Source organism: Topomyia yanbarensis, chromosome 2 (genome assembly GCF_030247195.1).
Source record: "Topomyia yanbarensis strain Yona2022 chromosome 2, ASM3024719v1, whole genome shotgun sequence".
Lineage (NCBI taxonomy): Eukaryota > Metazoa > Arthropoda > Insecta > Diptera > Culicidae > Topomyia > Topomyia yanbarensis.
This window is the reverse complement of record NC_080671.1, coordinates 19,851,586-19,877,906: the sequence shown is the minus strand read 5'-3', so window position 1 is coordinate 19,877,906 and position 26,321 is coordinate 19,851,586. Positions and strand designations below refer to the sequence as shown.

General features: G+C 42.1%; 1 protein-coding gene across 2 annotated transcripts; it reads right to left on the bottom strand.

Annotated features, from left to right (window-relative positions):
- Positions 1 to 3,638: 3,638 nt before the first annotated feature.
- Positions 3,639 to 25,037, bottom strand: LOC131685140 (mediator of DNA damage checkpoint protein 1-like). 2 transcript variants are annotated; one of them, XM_058968620.1, is made up of 5 exons: positions 24,846 to 25,037; positions 24,210 to 24,723; positions 24,024 to 24,150; positions 21,820 to 23,966; positions 3,639 to 7,062 (listed from the first exon to the last, which is right to left on the bottom strand). In XM_058968620.1, the coding sequence occupies exons 2-5, from the start codon at positions 24,659 to 24,661 to the stop codon at positions 4,653 to 4,655; spliced, it is 5,136 nt and encodes a 1,711-aa protein (XP_058824603.1). In that variant the 5' UTR covers positions 24,662 to 24,723; positions 24,846 to 25,037; the 3' UTR covers positions 3,639 to 4,652. The 2 variants fall into 2 exon arrangements, with proteins under 2 accessions (XP_058824603.1, XP_058824605.1); XM_058968622.1 differs by having other exon boundaries at positions 24,210 to 24,698.
- Positions 25,038 to 26,321: the final 1,284 nt, after the last annotated feature.

The following is a 26,321-nucleotide window of genomic DNA, read 5'->3' as shown; positions in this document are numbered from 1 at the left end:
CGCCTTCAGCAGCTGTTACGGCCAGTTTAATACTCGTCACTATAGCTGCTTCATCTTGGTGTGCACATTGTGCTTGTCCTTCACGAACTCATAGAGTTCGCCAATCTTTTTCCTCACCTCCGTTCAGTACGACTTCCAAATATGTGAGCCATTCTGGGTGGTATCGGTACCTGATCTCGGGGTGAACACTCGATTCAGAAAACATTCCTCGTCGATGGAACAGTTTTGACCAAGGTGCTTAGCGTTCCAAGGTGATTCGTCTTTGGCAGTAACTAGGTGAGGAGTGAGGTAAGCGTGCAGCAAGCTGCGGGGAAGAATAATAACAGCGAACAACTTTGTTTTCATACTGCAATCCAAGCAAACATGCATGGGGATGTAGTAAACAATGTTGTTAGCTGTCGTTTCTAGAACCAACATGGCTGATGGGCGGTTTCGAGGATCGTATCACCTGAGAATAAAAGCTCCTTGGTTTTGACCATCTTTGGAGTCGGTTTTCTTTTCTTCATCCACTGCATTGACATTTAATTTTCTGGTGTATATTGACGAGCCCACAAATGTTATCGTTTGTGGTAGCAAATTTTTGGTCGCTCAGAACGTTCCTCATCAAAGACATCAGTACGGCCAAGTTGAATTCAGCCATCCAATATTTTACTGTGGCACATGACGGTAGGGCTTCGCCGTGCACGGAATCGCGTTCGGCTTTCATCGTTGCTGAATTTGAGCTTCTTAAATAAAAAAACCTGCGTTGCTGAAAATGCTCCATACTTGACAATTTAACGCCTTCATGTCCATGTTATTTTCGGACAACTACGTTTTTAAACAGCTATAACTTTTAATTGAGGCAAGATTTGCTCACAAAACCAAGTAAGACTCATAAATGTGACTATTACCTTTCATTTGATTTGCCAGTTATAAGGATCATCTCTAGAACTAAAGTTATAGCAATTAATCTGATTAGATTCGATGGAGCAGTTGTGGCAGGGACAGCTTACGTTAATGACGGAAAATGAATTTTTCATAGATTTTCGTTACGGTACAATATTATTGAAAACTGATAAAACATACCAATTTAGACTGTCTTTAGCTACGTTTTACTATATCAGACGAGCAAAAACCAGAACAGTGGTAAGGGAACCCCGCCTTACCGTTGATACAAAGAAAAATTGGCAATAATTCCTGCTCAAACATACCTGGTAGATTTTTTCCTAGCTTTCGGTAGTAAATAAAATTCGAGTTCAATTTCTGCAGATAGTTGAAACCAACCGGGTCTTTATTTTGAGTGCTAATCGAACACTACTTCAGATTTACACATATGCGAATCTTTCTATACCAAGCAACGAAAACTGGATGCAGATGTTGGAGAGATCTTCAATTGAGCGCATCAGATGAAAGATCTAGAGATCTTCCGCGAAGGACAGCTGTGAAGTCTCCAGCACTAAAAGTACATCATTGAAGCACAGCAGAAACATTAACAGTATCAGTTGCCTTCCATGAGGTGTTGGTTGATGTTGAAGTAAATGTGGATACCAGGAAATATCTCGTGATGTAGGGTCAAAACAGTTACAAAAATTATTATTGTTTAAAAATGTCTTCGTTTGGTTGTTCTCGACATTCCATACTCTTTATTAAGTAGGATATTGTAGGATGTTTGTAACTGGTAAGTCGCTGTCAAACATCTAGTGTGAAGCCATGTTGAACATCACCTAGGTATTACTGTCAGTGAGTATTATAAGGTTTCATAAGGACCAGCACGAAAAAATTCGAGACATGGTCGCGGATTTCTAGCAATCCATCTTAAGATGAAAATATGCCACTGGCAAGAGATGCTAGTACGATGGGAATAAGCGGAGTCAGCCAAACGTCGATACGACTTTTTACTTTTTACAAATTGTGCCGGACATCCGCCGGGTCCAGGATTAAAAAGCTATTTAAACCAAAAAGCTCAGGCATCAATCGTTTCATTAACATCGATAGCGCCCACATTTTGGTCCACGTCCAGAGCCAAGCCGATTTGTTTACGTTGCGATTAGAATGAATCTTGGAAGAGAAAGACCAGGACAAATCAAGCGTTTCCCCCGAAGTCCCAGAACACTAGGACAGTCTATCAAAATCCAGGACATGTTCTGGGAAACCAGGACGTCTAGTCACCCTACATTAGAAAAAAGTTGGACATGAAAGGGTTAAAGAGCATTTATTTATTGGTTTGCTTTCAGTCAATTACATCGCGTTCATTAGATTAATATTTTCATTTATTTAAATTTTGTACCATGTCATCTTTAGTAGTCGTGGTATTGTAATGTTCTTGGGCTGTCGTGTTTCACCGAAATGTAATACTAATTTGATTATTAGTTCTCATGCCGTTTGAAAAACAATAGATTAAATTAAACATAAGTAACACTCCCGGCAGTCGATTGTCCGGAGTAGAAAGTGCATTTTTTACAAACTGAAAATTTCCGAATTAATTCAACAAACGGTAAATCTATAACAATTCTAGGCAACTGGCTGCCCAGAGTATTGCGAGTTGTATAGATCTTATCACTAACGAAGGTGAATCTAGATTTGTGTAACTTTTTACCCCATCAGAACCGGAACGATATAGTGAGTTGAGGGCAGCCAAGGAAAAACTACATCCGCGTAGGAAACGTGGGCAAAAGAAAAGCGTTGAGCCAAGGAGAAGCTTTACAAGGAACGAAGCACAAACGTTTTCTTTTAAACGAGCAGCATGGGGAGGAAAAGCATGATTAACGACTGGAATGGAAATCTGTTGTCAGATCATACAAGAGTGGCTACCAGACAGAAGGAGCACTTTGAGATGCTATTGAATGGACAAACGAGTAAAAAATGCACACACAGAAAGAAGATTGAGGATGATGAAACCACGCTGGACTAGGTTCGAAAGACTGGTCGAGAACTGAACCAGTGCAAGGACAGAATCTTGATCGAACTCCTAAAAGTCGGTAGGGACCTGCTGTACGAAGCAATCAACTGCGCGATCGGTATGATCTGGGCGGAAGAAGAAAGGCCTTTGGATTGCCTTATAGGCCCAAACTCCATGAAGGGCCACAAAATCGTGTGTAATATTAGTATCGAGGCATGACGATTTCCAATACCGCCTACAAGGTACTCTCGGGTCATGTTTAGTAGACTGTGTCCGTTGGCTGAACTCTTTGTCGGCGATACTAAAACCGGGAAGGATGTTCTACGATGAAATTTCTGCGATGCGATTTTGTTTTTTATATGGGCCCTATTCTCACAGTCACGTCACCTAGTGACTAGAAGAAAATTTTCTCAAGTGACGTGACTGTGAGAATAGGGCCCATGATTTGTGGACAACGTGGATAGGAATATTTTGAAAATTGTTTACAGTTTTTGATTTTGAATAATGGTACGTTTAACCTTCCGGCAGTCTCGCTAGTGCACTGAGTGCACGCTGCTCTGAAAATCTAGCGAAATCGTCTTAGGCCATTAGCGCGACTTCTGAAGGGTTAAGAGAACAATCGTCAGCATACATTTTGCTAAAATCGTACGACCTACCAAAACGTCACAGGATCTTTGTATACCTCAAAATAATTTAAATGAAACGCAAGCATAAACAATTCGTCAAAACAACTGGATGTGATATTAAACATACTATCTGCTTAGAGATTTTCATAATTTACTTTAATTCATCCCAAGGTTCAGAATAAACAATTTTTGCTCATTTAACCTGCCGATACATCTTGGATTTTCTTTTTTTTGCTTTGATGCGGTATTAAAACCCTACCGACAAGTTCAATATGACCGTTTCCGGTTTTGTGACGACGTTGCCAAACATTTTATTTGCATTACTAAATACATACGATTCATGGTATAAATATGCACACATTAGGGAATCTTATGACCATCAACAACTTGTTGGTTGTTTTTAGATAGGGCAGTACAGGTTTTTGTTCTTCTCAGTTGGGATTTTCCTTATAGCTACACGTTCCACGTTGTGTTTCTATTTAGAAGAGAAACCAAATACATCCGCTTATTCAACATCGCAAAAGCTCAAGGCACTTGGGTAGAGTATTTGTGAGAATAGAAATCTTGATAGTATGAGTGATACAGAGACGAAACTTAGTACATTTTTTCTTCACGCATACTATCAAAGTATGTATTCTTACGCATACTTTACCAAAGTACCTTAAGCCCGAAGTTCAAAATGTTGCAAACAGAGATTATAAACTATAGAGATATACGCTAGCGGAGATTGTGTTGCTCTTACATACGATTAACAATAATCGCCACGGGTACACAGACAGAATGGCTCGACCAGATAATGCATGAATCGCATAGCGCGCTCTAAAGGATATAATCTCTTGTGCGAAGTTCTCGTTTAAAACCTTTTTATATGTACAACAAAGATGACAACCGATTGTAAAACCAAGTATAAAGCGTCGTGGTAGATTTTCCGAATACCCTTTAATAGAGTTTTTTGAACATGACTTCATGTTGAATAATATAGTATCAAATTGGACAGCTTTTGTCAGTTCCGCTAATATTCGGAATGAAAATAATTATCTATGTTTGAAACCAAATCATTCAAACTAATAAAACGAAGAAACTGAACTTCAAATCGGAGTAGCAATCATTTTATATCTCAACTGCGAGCCGAGAACACATCTCTTTGATCAAGGGCTACTACGATGTCCAGATACGTTGAGCTTACTGAGTACTACTTTAACCTCGCGAGTCAGCAAATTTTTATGAGCATTCAACGGTACTTCTACGTCTTTCTCGAACCGTACAGATGGTGCTGCGTTCACAGTGCTTGGTGGATCCGTTATAACCGTGGTCTGCTCTGCCGGTAAGGGTTTAGATGCGTTAGGATCAACAGATTTTTTCAAATCTACCAATCGATTCGATTCACTTCGTAATCGTCCACCGCCTGCTGAGGTGGCAGCTCCGCTTTGATCCATGGCTGTAATCGTACGAGTCCTACGGCGCTTTGCTGGTGTTAGTTTTTCTTGCTGAAGAATGGTACTGTCTTCGGAATGACTTTCTTCGGTAGATTTTTCAGAAACCAATCGTCGCCTTTGAAAAAGTTTCAAGATTTGTGTGTTGTCACTGATTTTTGTAATTCGTCGAATTGTTCTTTCCGAGCTGTTTCCAGTAGCACCCGGTTGAGCAGTGGGTTCCTCCGATTCAGACAGCTCTGGACCCGATGCTAAGGTAACTTGCGGTATCTGTGGAGCCAGGATTGGTTCCGGTTCCGCCGGTTTCCGTCGCTTGCTTTTTGGAGCAGTTTCAGCTTCCGGTTCGAGATGCCGTCTACGGTTAGTCACTGTTGGGGGACTTACAGATGCCAATTTTGGAACGCTTTGAATAACAGCCAGTGTACTTAACTCACATTCTACAAGCGCAGTACGGAGTGCATTCAGCACCATGAAACGATCATTCTGCAGTTGCATAGAGCTCTGATCGATTTGGAACTTCTCCGAATTTAATCTCATTATATCGCTGTCGATTTGCATTTTGCGTTGTTGAAAATTGCTCATTTTTTTATCGATTTCCTGCATTTGGTTCAGCAGAGTCATGACAGGTGCAAAGGCGTTCGGTTGAGGTGTCACTAACGGACACAGCGTTGTTGGGAGAGCTATCCTAGTCATGATGTCTGTTTGAGTCAGAACTGGCAAAGCTACCTGATGAATGTGTACCGATTCTGGGTTCACTACTGTTGGAGGAGTTGTTGGTATTGGATTTGGTATGTGGCGTTCCGTATGCGGTGGAGACATTGGGGCCGAAGGTATGTGACGTTCCACATGCGGTGGAGACATTGGGGCCGAAGGTATGTGACGTTCCACATGCGGTGGAGACATTGGGGCCGAAGGTATGTGACGTTCCACATGGGGTGGAGACATTGGAGCCAAAGGAGCAGGCAGCAAAGGTCCAGCAGGAAGCAACTTTTTCTCCCCGGGCGATTTCCAGGGACGTGGAGAAGAAGTACGATTCACAAAGAGAGTTGCTGTTGAACGGATTGCAGGGTGTTGCAGATCTGCAGCAGGCATCGGGACAATCCTGTCCGGCACCGCTGCATCCCTACCACCTTTATGTGGTGTAGGCTGAGCTGAAGTAATTTCAGAAGAAATAGTTTCTTGTCGGTCTTTCACTGCGTTGGACTGTTTGGGATTAACAATCTCTTGAACAGCTTCTAATTTGTTGTCGTTTTGCGGCTCAGGTTGATTCGGTACCACCATTTCCGGCGCTTCTCTGCGCCCTTTTATAAGATTTGGTCCACGCAACAGATTCTTCCTCCTCTTAGGCGATTTTTTGACTTCATTTCCTGAGGTTTCTTCGGCAACTTTCTCGTCAGTTCCCTTTTCTTTGAAACTTTTAGTTTCTTTCTCTTTCGACTCTTTGTATACGCTGTCGTCCTTTGTTTCCTTCTCACTAGCTGCTTCCGTCGTATCCCGATCTGTTGAAGACTCACGATGTTTAGCTTCCTTGATTTCCTTTCCCTTCAAGGAAGCCTTGGAACCATGCTTCATGTCTACCTCCTTTGGTAATTCCGTTTTAACATCATTCGGATTTTCAACAACAGTCGTTTCTTCGGAGTGATGCTTGCTAGTTACTTTAGCTTCCTTTACAACAACTGGAGGCTGTATTGGATCTGTGGTAGTTTTTGGTTTGGGGGTTGGAGACTTTTTTCGTTCCCGCTCGATCTTTGGAACCTGTTCTGCTGATTGAGTTTTACCCGAATCGTTATTTACGTCAGCGGTTGACTCTGGCTCCTTTTTGTCCTCTTTTTCCTTTTCTTTGTTGGTATCTTTATCTTTCTTCACGTCTCTATCCTTTTCCCTTCGGTCATCTCTACTTTTTTCTTTTCTTGTATCCCTTTCGGTGTCTCTCTTTTCTTCTACATCTCGACTTTTCGCTTTGTCCTTGGCTCGATCGCGATCGCGATCTTTTTCTCTCTCTCTATCCCGCTTTCCATCGCAGATCATTTTCGGATCAACTGATCTTGCTCGCGTTTCTCGGAACGGCTTTGTTTCTCGTTCCGGCTCACTGTTCTTCTTGGATGCGCTACTGGGTGGAGTTTCGCTGGAGGTAAATAAAAGAGGAAATTTTGAAAATCAGTTGGAATGAATTCTGAAAATCAGTTGCAATGAATACGATTTGCCTTTCATGGTGTCTCTGATTGAAAATGTTGATACGACATTACGTGCATGCAGTTATCAATTACCAATTATACGATTGTTAAAGAAAAACTAAATTAGAATTCCTTTGAGGTGACAAAGGATTATACGTCGTCGTCGTCGTCGTGTAGATGGTCAGGCAAACTTAATTCGTGAATGTATAAATCGCTTGGAAGCAGGAAAACATGCCCAACTCCGTTATGAACTTAAAAAAAGTAATAATTTCCGACTGAGGGAACGTTAATGGAACGTGGAAAATTCTCTGGGTTGTACCCCAGCGTTCTTTTTCCTTTCGAGTGGACTGTGTATGCTTGAAAGCAATCACAATGGCCACTAGAGGACCGGTCATGCGAACTGATGTCGCTGACTAATGGCGTATAAAAAGCAAATTAATTGACTTGTTAATGTTGCACTATGCTATCTATCTCCTTAGTGCAGAACAATTTTGGCAACAACTGTTTTTTCTCCATAAAAGAGAAAAATTTTAAAACCATCTTTGCGCGTGAAGAGCTCAAAACCTATACCTAACTAAATTAGTTATGGAATTTGCGTTTCGATTTCGTTTCATCAGAATCCGACACTAACTTAGTGACAGGACTATCAGGAATCAGAATATATTGGCTTAAATGGCACGTTCCCCGTATGTAGTCGGGGATTTGTACCTTGTCGTGTGTTTACATCATTTCCTGAGCGGAAGGAAAGGACAAGGAGATGTGAGGAAGTAGAATTGGAAGGGTGGGAAATATAACAGCACAAAACAAAAATAAACAACAGGTAAGTTAAACTCACAAGTAGTTCAACTTGCCTGCAAATAAGTCTAAAGCTCTTTACCACATTGGATAAGAAACTTTAGTATGTCTCTGAGTTTCAGTCGTCCAAACATGGTTTCGTCTATATAAGGACGGCTGAAGACTCGAAACCGCAATTGCGCTACCGCTGGACAGTGGCATATCAGATGATATGAGGTTCGGATTCACAAATATCACATGAAAAAGACTTAGCGCGCTGAATAGTTGCCATGTGATAATTGAATTTGCAGTGGCCGGTTAAAGCCCTGGTCAGCATGCCGCAGTGGAGCTTCGAAAAATGTAGATTGTTCGAAATAACTGGGCATGGTTGTTCTAGAAACGCCTTTGTTTGGCGACACGTTTGTAGATTTGTCCAATAATTGCGGTGCTCGGACGAAGCCCAGGACCGTATTTTTTCCCTTATCCAACTTGTCGAAATTGGCAGCGCGGGCTCAGGACCAACGAAGTCAATCGCTGAACCTGCCCTGGCCAATTCGTCAGCCCATTCATTTCCAGTAATACCGCAATGTCCGGGCACCCAGACAAGGTAGATAGTGTTGACAATGCTTAGTTCTTCGATTTGGGTTCGGCACGCGATCACTAGCTTGGACCGGGATTTGTCTGAGCTAAGGGCCTTGATTGCAGCCTGACTATCGGAGCAGAAGTTTATAACTCTGCCGGACAAACTCAGTTGAAGGGTCGATTGCACCCCGCACATAATCGCAAAGATTTCTGCTTGGAATACAGTACAGTATCTACCTAGTGAGTGAGATTGTTCCAATCTCATTTCACGACAGTAGACACCAGCACCAGCACGTCCCTCCATCAGAGAACCGTCAGTGTAACAAACCACTTGCGTTTGTTGTTGTCTTCCCATAAAGCCAGACAACCACGCCTCTCGAGAGGGAATCTTCACATGGAATGTCCTGTAAGGAAAACTACAAGTGAGTGTAATATCGATGGGAGGAAGAATTTGTGACCACAATCGTGTATGACTGGTAGCAAGATCAACATGATTACTGTTCCAAAGCCCAGTAACCTGCTGTCTGTATGCACATGATAGTACTTATTGTTTTAAGTGTATGTGTAATGGTTTGATATTTAGAAGTGCCTCAAGAGCAGCAGTCGGAGTCGTGGTGAAAGCACCAGTAAACGCCATGAGCGCCATTCTTTGCAGATGGTTTAGCTTTGACTGGACTGTCACCACTTCTCCCCTCTGCCGCCACACAAGGCATCCGTATGACAGTATTGGACGTACAATTGTCGTGTAAATCCAGTAGATGTATTTAGGTTTGAGACCCCAGGTCTTTCCAAAAGTTCGTCTGCACTGCCCGAAGGCCATGCACGCTTTCTTGACTCTGAACTCAATGTGAGCAGACCAATTCAGTTTGGAATCCAATATGACTCCAACGTATTTGACTTGATCTACACACAGTAGCTCAGAATCAAAGAACTGGAAGGGACGAACCCCGGTTGTTATTCGCTTCTTCGTGAAAAGAACCATTGAAGTTTTGCTTGGGTTAACTGATAGTTTAACTTGTCGACACCACTGTTCGACAGCTCTTAATGCCTGTTGCATTAAGTCAAAGATTGTTCCGATACAAAATTTAGTAATTAGTATTTGGTAATCGTCAGAAAACCCGTAGGTTGGAAACCCAAGCTCATTGAGTTTCTTCAACAAGCCGTCAGCTACCAAGTTTCATAACAAAGGTGACAGAACGCCGCCCTGAGAACAACCGCAAATACTCAACTTCCGTATCTCAGCCTGTCGCAGTGACGAGCAAAGTATGCGGTTACTAAGCATTGCGTTTATCCAACCTGAGATACATGCAGGTATCCCATTACCGCGCGTCGCTTCCAGAATAGACTGGAAGGACACATTGTCAAAAGCACCCTCAATATCTAGGAATACACCCAAGCTAGATTGCTTGAGCGAGAAGGCTTTCTTAATGTTGTAAACAACATCGTGAAGCAGAGTGATCGTGGATTTCCCACACTGATATGCATGTTGCATTTTGTGCAGTGGATATTCAACTAAACTAACGTTCCTGATGTGATGATCGATTATCCGTTCCAAAACTTTCAGAAGAAAAGAACTTAAGCTGATAGGCCTAAAACCCTTGGCTTCTTCATAGCTTGAGCGGAATAAATCTAACAGTTATTTCTCGCCATGCTTTCGGGATATGCCCGGTAGCAAGACTGGAAAGCAAAATCTTTTTCAAGACATGTTAAAAATATCAAATCCCTTTTGCAGTAGCGCGGGAAATATTCCATCTTTTCCGGGTGATTTGTATGGAGCAAAGCTGTCAACTGCCCACTTGACCGATTCAGCGGAAACCAATGTGCGTGCTAACGCTCACGAGTCCGAATCACCAGAATGAGATCTGTGAACATTGTTCAACTCCGGATCGATACAACCTGGAAAGTGTGTGTCGAAGAGACAATTAAGAACATCTTTTTCGTCCGTCACATAAACACCATCTCTGGTTTTTAGGGAGTTCATCTGAAAATCATTCGATTTGGAGAGAATTTTATTTAATCTGCTAGCCTCGTTCTGACTGGAGACATTAGTGCATAGGCTTTGCCAGCCAGCCCGTTCTGCAGATCTAAGACATTACTTATATGCACGACGAGCTGACCTGAAAGCCCTGGAGTCATCACGCTGACGCCGGTTCCAAGCTCTTCTCATAACTTTCTTCATTCTTTCAAGCTCAGCCCTCCACCAAGGGGTTTCCTTAGTCGATTTAACAGTACGAAATTGACAAGCTTCTTCGTCGTATCTACGACGTCATCTAAGTCGTCTAGTTGACTAATTGTTGGAAAATATCCATGAAATTTAGTCGCCAAGTTTTCCAAAAAGAGGTCCCAGTTTGTAGATTTAGGATTACGATATGTTACCACATTGAAGGTGACATCAAAATGATCGAAAAATATATATTTATGATCGGATAGAGACGGTTCAGTTTCATTTGGAACCTGCCAATTTTCCAGCTCATGCAAAATTCTATCAGAGCAAAGTGTTATGTCTAACACCTCCTCCCTCCCAGACCTCGCAAAAGTTGGTCGGTTTCCCACATTCAGAATATGGAGATTTGTACTACTTATGTACTCCATCAGTTCAGAGCCTCTCAGATTGATGTCTGAGCTGCCCCAAATGATGTGATGAGCATTCGCATCACTACCGATATTGAGCGGAAGCCCATTTCTGCTACAATATGATACAACGCTTTTGAAATCATCAGAAGGAGATGACTCGTTATGCGGTAGATATGCTGAACAATATATATATATATATATATATATATATATATATATATATATATATATATATATATATATATATATATATATATATATATATATATATATATATATATATATATATATATATATATATATATATATATATATATATATATATATATATATATATATATATATATATATATATATATATATATATATATATATATATATATATATATATATATATATATATATATATATTTTTTTTTTTTTTTTGTCTACGTTTCCGACAGTCAGTGTAACTGTGACAACACAGATATCGCGAGTTGTGAGCTCCGATATGAGACACTCGTCGATAGCCTTATTTGCAAGAATGCAAGCACGAGGCATTTCACGTGGGTTAGTCATGCCTGTCTTGTTGTAAGCACTGAAGGCAGTGTTAAGTAACATTCCAAAATAGAAGTTTCCTTTATGGAAATACGGTTCTTGAACCAATGCTATGGAAGCTTTACCTTCCTGCATGAGTCGAGATAAATTCATAGTTGCTGTACGTTTATGCTGGAGATTGATTTGTGCTATTCTAACCATTGTTGATGAGAGAACTGTACATTTCATTTCCAACATAAATTGCCCAACAACTAGAGGACACCAAGCGAGTTGGGATGTTAACGCATATAGCGAGCCATATCAGATTTAAATGGGACACGATCAACTGATTCCCACGATTTGCGAAGAAAATAATGGTCCACTGTGTCAGAGATTCGCATAACACAGTAAGGGCAAAACCCAAAATGCTCCGTGCGCGACTGGCATATTTTAGATCCTCCAGTCATCAAGTCCTCGGCACGGAACTACACCTTGACTTAGGGTCGCCTACTTTCAGTCGCCTCCTATGACATGGGAGCAGGACCCCAGTGGCTCAATTCTTGGCCGGATACCATACGGCCTCTGGGCAGGTTTATCTGTACACATCGAAATTTGATATTCGAAACTCAACAAAACTTCACCGAACTACCATCAGCCGAGAGTCTCAGCAAACCCCCAGCCAACAAAATTCGGAAAAATTAAGCGGATCATCGGTGAAAAAACTTCGGTGCGTCGAATGAACGTTCCGCTGCGTAATGCAGCATACTGGGGAGTTCGCCCAACTCTTACCAGGCTCCGTTCGCCATTGAGAATATTTTCAACCCCCTCAACAATTTCACCCATAGCACGGGTCGCATGACACTATGGAATTGGGGTTCCCTGTTTGGTGGATTTTTACCACTAGAACAGGTAGTCCGTAGTGTAATTCTTAGCCGGTTAAAATAACCACTACCGACACCACGCGGCTTATCTAGGCTGTTCGGTGAAAGAAGCTGACATTGAAGGACAGCTTCCATAGATGGCCGAACAGCCGCGTTTTAAAACCATCTTTGCGCGCGACGAGCGCAAAACCTATAACTAAATTAGTTATGGAATTTGCGTTTCGATTTCGTTTCATCAGAATTCGACACTAACTTAGTGACAGGACTAAGCTAGCGCCGAATTGACGCTAGGTCAAAAAAAAACGGAGGTACGATTTGTGTTCCTGAGCAAGCACCTAGTCAAGCGTGATGTTCCGCACGAAAAGGAGCTCATTTTGAGCTGATGAGAACTAATGAAATCGAAACATTTAGGTTGGCCTAGCAAGCTATGTTAACTGAGTGCTCAGCTGTGTAAAACTTGGTAAAAGTGGCGAAAAAAAGCTGGGATTCGGTAAAACAACATTAAGTGTGTAGTCCTGTCACTACGTTAATGTTGGGTTCTGATGAATCGAAGTGCAAATTCCATAACTAATTTTGGTAATTATTTTATTTTGCTTCGTGGTTGACAATAAACCAATGATATTGCTGCTTGGAAGCTCAAATTTATTTGCTGGCTGGAAGCAGCGTTGCCAACATTTTTTCAAAAAAATAACTGGAACCTTTCTTGAAAAAAAAATCCTGGATGCTCGAAAAAAACTACTTTGGCCTTGTAATTTTTAGTAAACACGTATGTTCCATACCTCCTTCTACTGAATATTTCAGTCGGTTTTTTGATATTGTTGTCTAAATTAAAAAATAATAAAACATTCGAATTTGATTGTAATTGTAACAGTTAATCGATTTTTACCGTTTTGAAGGTTTCGCTCTACACATTCACAAAATCCTAAATTTATTATCATTTGCTAAACTTGAGGATGCGCTTAAACTTTTCTTTAGATACCACTATAGCAACTAGCTGTGAATTCAATAAATGGTCAACAAAATATTAAACACAATGTAGTTTCTTGTTTATGTTTGAGTAAAATTCATTTGAAATGGAATCATTTGTACATACCCGAACCATTTTACTCACTAGTGGTGTAAAAGGAGTTCAGGTTACGGTGGATTAAAATCTTATTCTGGGGCACTCGGCATCATCCCATGGCTTACTTGAAAATTCTATGAATCAAGAGTCAATTTGCGAGAAAAAAAAACTAAATACATGAATGTTTAAAAAAAAAACTGGATAAAACTGGCTCAAATTTAAAAAAAAAACTGGAAGATTTTTCCAAGAGTCAATTTGCGAGAAAAAAAAACTAAATACATGAATGTTTTAAAAAAACTGGATAAAACTGGCTCAAATTTAAAAAAACTGGAAGATTTTTTCCAATTGTCTGTTTGACTGGATGCTGTGAAAAAACTGAAAGAATCCAGTTTAAACTGGAAGGTTGGCATCGCTGGCTGGAAGGATGTACTGCGACTTATTACTAATGCATTAATAACATGCTACGCTGATACATGAACAGTGCACTCATTTATCGTTGCACAATAAGGAAAGCAGTATATGCTGTGACGGATGGAACATAGTCCCGGCGCTTGGAACTAGGTTACAATAGATTCGTCATCGGATGGCGCTGCGATAGAGTAGTCTTCTATGGAAAGAACGGAAATCTTGTTGACCGGTCGGCGGAAGGTAGAATCATCGACAAAAATATCCACTACTCGGACTAGGCCTTCAGCATCAGGGTACATGTCCCAGCTTCCAGTTCAAAGATGGCTGTGTCTTGACGTGAAGAAGAACAACCATTCCGGGGCGTAGATTCGGCACTGTTTTTAAGTTCTCTTTCCGCGGCTGCATCGTGTTCAGATAATCCCGTCTGCCAGCACGCCAAAAGTGCTTACGCATGGGCTGCAAATGCTGTAAACGACCCAAACGATTGTCCTTGATGTCTTTCAGAGATGACTCGGCTGGTGTGATGAACGGACGTCCTATCAGGTAGTATGCTGCTGTTATCACTTGTGAGTTAGCTGGATCGGTGGATATGCTGAATAGAGGGAGAGTATTCAACACAGCTTCTTTTTCGGTGAGGATTGTTGCCAGTTCTTCAAACGTCAGATCAATAATTTGGAACGGATGTTTTTGTAGATGATTTTCCAGTCGCGTAGTGGATTCTCTCTCACTATTATAGGCTCCTTTAGTTGTTTTATGAAGTAGGAATATATTACGCTGGAACAAGGTGCTCTTGCGATTTCTTCGGTTAGAAATGCGGATTCTTTCACTACTGTACGAATGTGCTCGTGTTTTCGGGGAACGCTTGACAGATTGGGTGGATTCGCGTTGTGCTCAAGAAAGCTCCAGAGAAAAGGTAAGTCCGAAGCCATTTGCATCATGCGGTTCGTTAGCAAAGCCTTGGCTTTGATGGGTGGTAAATGCAAGTTTAAACCACCTCTGTTCGTAGGAAGTATCAAAGTTTCGAATGCAATTCGAGTCCATCTTTTCCCATACCACAGAAATGAGCCGATTCGTGAAATAAACTTTCCACTGTGTTTGTTGGGGAGGGGGACCACTGATGCTGTGTACCATATTTTCGACGTTATGTATGTATTAATCAAGAGAACTTGCTGTACGAGATTCAAATTTCTTATGTTGTTCATCCACATACACGTTTGAAATCCTCGTAAAACCGCAACCCAATTTTGATCAACCATTTCGGAAAAATTTTCCGCAAAGTGTATTCCGAGGATTTTCACTGTATTCACTATCTGCAGCCACTCATTTTCTGGTGTCAAGTTGATTAAACCAATTTTTATGGCGTTGGTTTTCTGGTTGTTTAGTCTTGCCCCCGAGACAACTGCAAATGCTTCAAAAATGTTTATAACAGTTCGTAACTGGACGTCACTGTCGATAAACTTCGAGATATCATCAGCGGAGGCATTCAAGACAGCATGTTGACATTCTCTTTGCAATTCATCAAGCAGTGGTTGCAGATAGAGTACAAACCGTCGTACCGATCTTTCTATTTTTATTTCGTTTCCCAGTTTGCCATTAATTAGCACCCTTGAGAAGCTATTGTTCGTACAGTAAATTAGCAGGTTGATCAACTCGGGATTAAAATTCATTTTGCTCATCGTACTTGTCAGGAAGCTGTACTCTACCCTATCAAAGGCATGGTCGAAGTCAAAAGCAACCAGTAATCCGTTTCTATGGTTCGCTTTTAGCTCACAAATGCGGTCAAGTATTCGAGCAGTGGCTTCGAATATGTTACGCTTTCCATTGGAGCATTTTTGATGTTTGAATAGCACCAATGGAAGCAAGGGGGCAACTCTACTTTTTATTATTCTAGCGAATATTTTGTAATCAACATTCAGGAGCGAGATCGGTCTGAATGCCTTAATGCTATTATCACCCTTCTTCTTTCTTACAAGTACGAGCACGCCGTCAAAAAATTCTTTGGGAGCATTAGAGGTCATTGCTTCATTTATGACAAAAGTAAACTCTCTCTCGATTACTTGCCATGCCTTTAGATAAAACTCCTTTGGTAAACCATCATTGTCGGGAGATTTTCGTGAACTGCTCAATTTAATTGCTTCTAGAACCTCATCGGAAGATATTTCGTTCATTAGTCGTTGATTGGCCTCATTTTCGCGCGGGATGCAATGTGCTGGATTGAAATCGTTGCTCTCGACCGGATGAGTGGAAGAGTACAATCTAACAAAATATTCTTGTACACTCTGCTGTATCGCATTTGGCTCTCGTATTGTGTCAACTCCATCTTGCAGTATATTTATTGACGTTTCGGTCCGGCGGCTTTTCTGGTTCGCTATATGAAAAATTGATGTGTTTTCCCCTGCTATATAGATTTCGTTCCAGCACCGTGTTAATCTCGAGTCTATGCTTCTATCAACATGCGTAAGGGATAGAAAACTTCGTGCTGCAATCGCTGTTCCTCTTTTATGCTCATCTACATTGTACTCAATGATGAAGCCTGGTATGTTGAGATTTGTTGTTGCCACTTCCTGCAGGAGGATAATATCTAGTTCGGCGGACCTGATAAAGGTATTCAGGGCAACGAGTTTTGTCCCGTTTGTCACTGCGTTCATGTTGATTGTAGCAATCTTGTAGCTCCTCATATCAGCCATCTCGATCGTGGGAAAACTGTTCGTTGACATGTTGACACCGCCAGCTGAATGTTGTCACGGCAGTGGCAGGAGCAGGGAGACCAACATAACTGCTTGTGTAGACGGGAGTAGCAACAATAGCTGAGAATAGTGGAATCTTGCTGAGGATGGCAGTATCATATTTTGCGGGACATATACTGTCCAAAATGCTTACCGAGGAAGCTAGCAGATTCATTCCACCACAGCCGGGGAGCGCTGGTCTCTTACTGTTACACCGACAGAACGACCTGATGGTTGCTAAAACTGCAACTGTATATAGTTTTTGGCATTTTTTGTTGATTTGCAGTCGGCACGAGTAGTTCCTTGGCGCAGTGGAGGCGACGTGGGAAGGGTGAAAGCAGCGAAGCGAAAAATACTGCTTGTATATACAGTTTGTTGCTGCGGTGTTGAAGCGAGTAGCTGGTCAAAATTTCACGGACGGCGAACAATTCAATGATGTTATTATTGCACCAACGACTCGTGTAGTAGATGAATGCAACTGCATGAAGGAAACGTTACATTTTGGGTTTGTTTTTATTTCGCCTATGAGACGAGTAGCACCAGCTCGCAGCGACAGCGGAAAAAACTGGAAGCATTGGAAACTTGCTGAGGATGGCAGTATCGAATAATACTTCGGCGGGACATATACTGCCCAGAATGCTTACCGGGGCAGCCTAAAAAGCTGCTTGCAGATTCAGTTTGTTGTAGCGGTGGCGAAACAGGTAGCAGGTCACTTTATCATCTCGGATGGTGAGTGTTTTGTTACGCCGACAGAATAGGTTGGTTGGTATAGCAGCTTTATCAGAAGATTGTGTTGTGATGTTTTTCTTTCGCTGACGTGGTGAGTGGTGGCGGGACGTAGTAGCAGCGAGGGCAGCTGAAGATAGTCGAAATTCGCAGAAGACGGCAGTATCATATTTCACTTCGGTGGGACATATACTGTCCGTAAAACTTACCGAGGAAAAACCATTGACAGTGGGATGCTGCAGGATTTTCCGTCGTGTTCAAGCTGGTGTTTCATGTTATGTTCTTGTACTATATCCTGGGCTGTTTGGGTCGAGTCGGTGCCCACGAAGACACGTCCATTGCTGACTTGCAGGTGCTGTAGCTGGGTCGCTTCGATAGCGAGATTTTTCGTAATGAATTCTGCTATTGCGGGAAAGTTTAGTTTTGTCAGTAAAACTCTGAAGTTGATGACAAATGTTTTGTCAACCGATGATGCCATTTTGGCAGTTGCTTGTTCCGTCTATCGGAATATCACTTGTATGTCGGACTAGGTCCGGGAATTTCGTAAAAAAAACAATCCAGATATTGTTGTGAAAACACGTGTGCTCACAACAACAGTTTGCTGTCAACTTGACTCGGATCTAGCCATTTTCGATGAATGAGCGAAGATTCCCGATTCGCTTGCAATGCTTGTTGGACTGAAGGCGTCCAATTTCGTCTGCCAATTAAACGTGCTGGGAAATCATGATGAGCACTTCCGTCGAGCGATGCAATTCTCTGATGGTCAATTTAGGAGTAAGAATACGATCAAGGGTTCTTCTGGCAGTTGTTCACGAGTTTAACAACATATGCCATCATGCCATGATGCGTTGTATTTTGCGAAAGTTGCTGATATAGCGATAAGCAATTTCATCTCTGGAAGCAGCTGACCAAGATTTCTTTCTAGATCTTCTAATTCTAAGTAACTCGGGGCCGTTCCACCAAAGTTCGTTTTTGAATAGTTGTTCCCATAGCGGCCCTCGCGATACCCCGTCAGCTGGATAGCTTCCAGAGCGAACGCAGCACCACTTGTAGTCTCTGGTGGTTCTCTGGATTTCTGATACGCACAAAAACTTGCAGACGATCGGCATGCTTTTTCACTCAGGCAAGGACGATTGTGCTATCGGACCAGAGCACAATTTCTCGTCATCTGTATGACTTGTAGTACCTTTTCCAGTGCGCAACGGCAGAAGCATCAGCAAACCCATTAAGTTCGTAGGCTACGGCATTCGGAAAAGTCACACATTGTGGTACCTGAATGAAGTTTAGGTGAGGTAATGATTCTTGCAACAGTTGCTATTGTTGTTAAAATTGTTCATCCAGGATGTCATCCGGCATCCCATCCTGCGTTGTTCTTCCATAGCTGCTGCATCGTAATCTAAGCGACTACGGTCATCGGTCAGAATAATCCCAATGGATCGAAAAACCTTGCAATCTCGGAGTAGATGATCCGTTTGGTCGCTAGTCGAGCCGGCGTTGACAATTGTTAATGTTGATGAGCGATGAGAAGCTGATCGTTGCTCGAATTCCACAGTAAGCCAAGAACCCTTATTGCTTCGTTGGCACCTTGCTCCTTGCTAGAATATACTGCATAAACTCATTCGAATCGGAGCAATATTTGGGTCGGGGAAGCAACCTCGGGCGTGCGTCTTTTTTAAATGGCGATGGCCTTCGGTGGCTTCCTCGATGGTATCCGCACCAGATACCACATCGTCGTTGTGACAATTATCCTTCACAATACGAGCAGCAATGCGAAAGCCTGTTGAGTCTCCTTCGGCAAGCTCAAGCAAACATCGGGTGACTTGATGTGGAGCGGATGCTGTACCGTACGTAACAATATCCAGTTCAAGCACACCTAACGGTTAAATTGACTGATACCTCCAAAATATTCGCACGTGTCTTCCGAAGCCACAAGTATTTGACGATACATTTTGGTTATGACCGCCAAAAAGACGACAGCATATTTCCGGAAACATAACAAGATGGAAAACAGATACCTCTGCTCAACACAACACAACATTTGGTGATGGAGCTATGCGGTTGACATATAGTCACTACCCGATTGGGTTGATCATTGGACTCCTTCACTTCACGACAATGTCCAAAAGCCTCATACTCGCGAACGAAATCAACATACTGCGATCGAAGCCCGACATCACGCTGCAGTCGTTTTTCAAGCATAAGGAATCGTTTCTAAACTATGACACAAAAATCGTTAATTTGGCTGACATTTTCCTTCAGAGGTAGGCTAACGACAAACCGTCAATTTGGGGAGCACGTCATTTGGCATAAGTTCGTTTGGCATAACAGCAGGTGACACATGTTTTCGTTTAGCATAATGTTCATTTGGCATAATGGTCGTTTTGCGTAATTTGAAATATACATTGAAATCTCTGCTATATGCGTTATATTGTGCCTATGACGCAAAATGTGGCTACGCCACATCGCTTTAGATATATGGTGCTTTCCGACATCGCTCTGCTCCGTCGGACTAAAACTAGTTGATAGCCGCTATGTTTGAGTAACCTGGGCAAACGATTGGATCATAGGTTTGCTTGTGAGGGGTCCTTGGTCTCGGCTATACGACAAAGCCAAGGGCTATTTGGTATATAAATTCAAAGAACTGCTCATATTTGAAAGAAGGAATCAACCCCTAAGCTTGAGTAAACCGGGCGAACGAGTGGATCACTAGTTTACTTGCGATGGCTATTTGGTATACAAATTCAAAGGATTGCTCATTTCTGAAAGAAGGAATCCATTCGTTTGCCCGTTTTACCAAAACTTAGAGGTGGACTCCTTCTTTCAAAAATGAACAGTTCTTTGAATCTTCGCAAGCAAACTGTTGAACTATTGCTCGGTTGAGTTAAACATAAGGGTTGATTCTTCTTTCAAACATAGCCCTTGGCTTTGTCGCACAAGCGAGATCATCCGGGTGTGGTGGCCGCTGTCGGAAGCGGCGGCCCCTTGCAAGTAAACCTGTGATCCACTCGCTTGTCTGGATTACTCAAACATAGGGGCTATCAACTAGTTTAAGTCCGACGGAGCAGAGCGATGTCGGACAGCATCAAGGTTAAAGCGATGTGGCGTAGCCACATTGGGCGTTAACGCCTAATAACAGATAACTTAATGTATATTTCAAGTTATGTCAAACGACCATTATGCCAAATGAACGTTATGAAAAACGAAAGCGTGTGTCAGCTGCTGTTATACCAAATGAACTTATGCCAAACGACGCGCTCCCGTCGATTTGGATTGCGATTGTAAGTGGAAAGCAAATGTGTTTCACATGACTGCTCTTCTACAGACAGTGATGTAACATCGGGAACTTCTTCAAGGCTCCAAAGCTGGGGCATCATCTTTTACACATGGGTGATGGATTGTTGAATGGCCACGTTTGATACGATTGCGCCGTATCTATCCAAGGTGAGTGTCTCGCAATTGTGGCAACTTGTCCGCGAGAGTGGGACAATCTGGCTTCATTAAGTCGAAAAACAGCTCAGCTTCGACTACCATGTCAATTTTCTCGGGCTTATGGAACTCAGAATTGGCCAAATGAATTCCTTGGGGTATGTTCCATTCGGAGACGTCAATCTTGACAGATGGAATTGTACTCGTCTCTTTTGGTGTGACTAATCATTCGATGCCATCATAAAAATCTTCATATCGGGAACGGAATTTTTTAAAACCCTCATCTCGAGCAAGCGTTTTCAAGGCGTAATTGCAACATTGAACTGTTTCTTCAGGAACGTAAGGACCACTGTCATTTTCTCGGGCACGAAATTTACCTGAGAACCGGTATCGAGTAACACATGGCACTCATGTGGCTGATTATGTTGATCAATGGCGTGAACTATTGCAGTTAGTAACAGCACTATCTTTGATGACTGCCTATCCTTTTTTGCACGTTTATTCATTTCCATTTATTAAATAAATGAATACGTAAATTTACGAAGCTAATTCATTTTGTTCATTTTTATCATTTTGTTTTTCGTTTCATTCGTTTTCTTATTTTAGTAAATTTTTTATGTTTATTAACCCTGTTTTAACCCTTTATTCAATTTATTCCTAAATAATATATTTATTCTATATTTTGTACATCTATTTGGTTTTCTTAATTTCATTCTTTTTGTTAGTGTTTTTCATAACATATTTCATTGAATAAAATTTGTTCATTTTATTTTTGTAGTCATTTAATTCGCTTCGCAGATTTTTTGTCAACTTCGTTCATTTTTTTTGCCGTCCTGTTGCCTCTGGTTGTGTGCGTACTTGCATAAATAATACGCAAAATAATAAGTGATATACAAATATCTTACCTCGCCGCGATTCAATTTGGCCTTAATATCACACCGATCAGCTTTCATTCGGTGAATGTTTCAACGATATTACTTTTGAAAATAAATTAGTTCTACCAGAGACACCATGCATTTAGGCAACACTTACCGTATTTGCGTTGGCGGTGGTGTCGGAGTAACTACCGGCCGTGACACTCGCAAATCACACTCCAACATCATTCCTAGATCGGGAGAAAAATCCCTCCTTCGATTGCGTTTCTTTTTCTTTTTCTGTTTGCTCGAGTCACTGGCAGCAGCAGCTGACATCGGACCAGGAGTTCTAGCTCTACCAGCGACCGGTTTCAATGGCGTTGGCAGAGGCTGCGACGTTTGCACCAGTTCCACCTGGGGCGACGATCTATTGCTGTTCCGACTCGGACTAGCAGCGGAAATAGTACTAGTGTTGTTGATACTATTGTTAGTACTGGGTTCTCGTTTCTTTGCACTTCGACTTTTGCTGTTATCCTCCGTGGTTGATGCATTTCCGCCGTTTTTGCTGCTACTGTGATGCTTCGCAGCGTCAGAAGCTTGCTTCAAGGCAGCAAGATTTGGACCAGGCCTGCGTGGCTTTGATACTGAGGGCGAATTGTTGGTACTTGGTGAACTTGCAGGATTCGATGAAGAGGGTCGTGGAAGAGATGATGAAGATTTACTCTCCCGTTTGGTGTGCTCGTGCTGCACAAGATTCGGTTTATAACTTTTTGAACCTTTAGATTTGCGCGTAGACAGTTCTGGGTGCGTGGGTGCTCGAATGATGGCAGTCGCTGGTTCAGTAGTTGGAGTCTGTATGGAAGTTTGTATAGTATCATCGACGATCTCCGAAGGTTTCTCCAATGGAACTGGCGTTACAGGTGGAGTGACTTCCAACTGCGGTTGTTTGGGCGGCTCCTCCTGATCGTTGACCATATCTGCTTCAATGTTCGGTGTGTTATGTGTATTGTTGACCATATCTGCTTCAATGTTCGGTGCGTTAGGTGTATTGTTGACCAATTCTGCTTCAATGTTCGGTGCGTTAGGTGTATTGTTGACCAATTCTGCTTCAATGTTCGGTGCGTTAGGTGTATCATTCGTCACTTCCATTGCGCTTTCAACAGGCTCTTGAACGACACCAATCGATTTTTGGCTATCGGAGTACTCCATCTCACAGTTTTTTTGTCCGTTTGTAACGGTTATAATTTCCGACATTTGTGCATGTTCATTCGAAGGCAGTTCCAAAGCAGGTTCCTCGCTTACAACGTCAGCGTTATAATCATTTTCTGGCTCGTTCGGTGCAGCGGGTGATGCAAGTGCGTTCGTTGTACAGCCAGAGACCTCCATTGGAGTTGACAAATCGTCTACTTTTTTGTTCAGCTCTTCAACCGTGCTAACGCGCAAGAAGCAAGGAAAGGTAGATTGTGCAGACTCTTCTATCAAAATTTCCGCTTTTGCATCGCTAGTTCCAGTTGTCTCTAGCACTTTTTCGTATCCATTCTCTTCACTTACAATTGAATCAATTTGATCATTTGGAAACATTTCCTCAGTGGGAGAACTTGGCCCAGAAGAAATCCCAGTTTCACTGCCTTTCATCAGTAGTAATTCGGCACGCGCGAAAATATCCTCTGCGTCCAGATGGAGCTGTACATCGTCATCAGTCAGTCTGAGATTCTTATCCAACATTTCTGTAGCGGAATAATCGGGATCACTAGGGTTGATGACGCAGTCTTCATCTTCAACTGTAGCCACTTGAGGCTGATCATCGCCCACATTCAAATCCAGAAGGTTTAGATCAAGTACTTTACCAATTTGTTCCAGCAAAGCGTCCGGTATTTTATCAGAATCAACGCACTCATCTGGTTCCAACATACCGCAAGTTTTAGTTTGTGAGGTACTTTCTTGCAAACTGAAGTTTCTCAGCTGACGACGCACTTCCGCTCGTAGCTTTTGTCGGGCATGCGTCTTGAGTGCAGTCTCATATTTGCTATCTGGGTTATTGATCATCTGTTTCAGACTGTATTTGTTCATTGTTGTCAATTGGTTAATTAGTTTACGTGTAACCTGTTCAGCACTTCGTTCGATTGTAGCTTGACGCTCCGGATTCTGTGCAGATCCAGACGATACGATTGCTGGGGCGGTAGTTTCTTGCGAAATATTCTGCGAAGTCGAGCACAAAGGCTGCTCTGCATCGGAGATCATTTTCAGCGCTTCATCTTCGATTAGTTTGATCAGTTCATTCTCATGGGGAGTTATTTCAAGTTTGTCATCTAGTGTTGGAGACATCTATGACACAAAAAAGGATATTTGAAAGGAAATTCAATCAAGTATGTACACACTCACTCTTGCAGATGAATCCATTTCATTGCTCTGTACATTTATCCCATTGGCCACCTTTGGTGTATCTATGTGCGGTAAACCGTTGTCTTCGGCAGGAACGTCATTTTTGTCATCCGTTTTTAAATTAATGCTGCAACAAAACAATTTTTTTATGTGACAATATATTTACAAATCATAACCGGGTTATACCTCGTGCCCGCAAGCTTGTCACCGTTATTTTGTCCTCCGTTTGTTGAAACATCTAAATCGGACTTTTCTGCATCCCCATTGCTTACGCTTGAAGGCGGCTCATCGGAATCAGTCAACGGGGGAGGAATTGGCTGTGTCGACTTAGTATTTTTCTTTTGCCAATTTTGCTGATGCCTTGGATGAGATGAATAATTACCGTCCGACCCACTATTATTGACCCAAGAAGTGCTTCGGTAAGGATATCCTCCTCGTCTCTCTTCATATGGGCGACGTTCGCTTCTACCACCATATCCACGGAAATTTCGACGATCCTTGTTATACCGGTTGTCCAAACTGTATCGACTGCCAGACCAACTGCGTTCATTATATCCACCCCCGCCGCCACCATCGTTACTATTGCGTGAGCTCCGGTTGTTCCACGAGGCATTTGTATCACTGCTTCTGTGGCTCATACTTCTTGTGATTTTTAGACCTCACCGGTCCCATTGACTGCCAAAACAATCTAATTCAGATACTGAAATGTAAAATTCTCTAATTTTGCTTCTTTTTTTTGCAAAATGTAGCAGACAGCTTTCTAAAAAATTCTGTCAAGTGCACACAAAATGTAGTTTTGGTCGTACACTTTCTGCATTTTACCTTGTTTCAGGACTATTTAGCACACAAATTGGGTATATAACTAGTTTTCCTGTTCTCTTCTCCGAATTCACGCAATTTATGATAACATTTGTTAGCATTTAAGACGAATATAGTTTTTCAATATGCACTTCACAATTTTTCTTTCGAGTAAAATTCCGTGCTTGATGAAAGAAACGCAGGCTTTCTTCTTCTTTGTAGTTGACAAGTCGGTATGGCAGCAGCTGTCATTATGACAGTGTTGGCAGGAGTATGGTTAGAATTCGGTTCAAATTAATGCAACGAGGGGTTGTAACCAAAGATACCCACTGAGACGTCCAAAAAATTGTTTCAAAATCGTTCAACACGGATCCAACGATGGACGTTTGTTGAACGGTTATTTGGACGTTGTCTAAATTGGCCCAACGAACGTCCTTCATTGGACAATTTTGAAACCAACCGTTCTTAGAGGGTAATAACTGGAATAAACGGGTTGAAACACGGTGCAAGTGGCGGTTCTTCGAACACAAAGCGGTCCAAACCAAAAATGTTGCTGAACTTCAAGATGGGAGAAAGGTGGGAACATTTGACACTTTTGAGTGTATTAGTTAAATACTTGCAAAATTAAGCATGGCGGCCGGGGTCCTTGAAGTGAACGAACGAGCATCCTGATTCTTTGGCGCACGATGAAAAGTGAGAAAAGGCCGAGCTTCACCTCGGATCTACCTATTAGAACACTTAGGGACACTTTTTACTTCGAAAAAACCGATTAAATTAACTATGACCGAACCGAAAGAAAACTTATGGCAACAGAAAGGCCCACTACGTCATTTGTTTGTGCCTTTTTTCTTCATATCCTCTTGTTTTTTCGGCTTCGTCAAAGAAAAATGACAACCGCACTCACACACAGAAAAAAATGTGCACACCTGTATCAGTCTTGACTGAACCTGGCACCGGTTGTGGTGGATTAGGATGTTTAGGATAAAATCTCAGCAGAAGCGGCACAGGCTCTCTTCGATGGAGCTACTTTTGGATTTATGTTCTTTTTTTTTGTTAACAACTACTGCTGCTGATCACCAAGTTGGGCATGAATCGAGATAGTGCCGAGATCATTTCCACGGCCCTTGAGCATGCGTGGTCGATGTAGCTATTAAAAGCTAAATCTTGTCTATCATCACTTCCATTTGTCTAACTTCCCGATTTCATCCATCGTGTACTAGAGTGAGGGTCTCTGTATAGAAAAGATAACTGAGCCCACCAAAGTCCGAAATTTACCTACAAGCTCCGCCCCCCCCCCCCACGCTCCTCCAGCGAATTCCACTAAAAGTAACTACTTCAGAGAGAGGTGGGCTACGCTCGTGCACTTTGCTTCATTCCAGACCTAACTGGTCGTATATCTCATAACCGCCATATTTGTCCTGCTACTGCACTCCTGCTTCGGCATATTGTACACGCGCTCCTATATGCATTGACCAGTTGCCGTGATCGATCTAGCGAATC

Bases quoted from the DNA above. Each gene is read 5' to 3' on its own strand.
- LOC131685140 (XM_058968620.1), bottom strand. From the start codon at position 24,661: ATGAGCCACAGAAGCAGTGATACAAATGCCTCGTGGAACAACCGGAGC. The intron at 23,967-24,023 runs GTGAGTGTGTAC...TTTGTGTCATAG, and splicing joins AAATGGATTCATCTGCAAGA to ATGTCTCCAACACTAGATGA. The intron at 7,063-21,819 runs GTAAGTGTTGCC...ATTTACCTCCAG, and splicing joins CCACCGCCAACGCAAATACG to CGAAACTCCACCCAGTAGCG.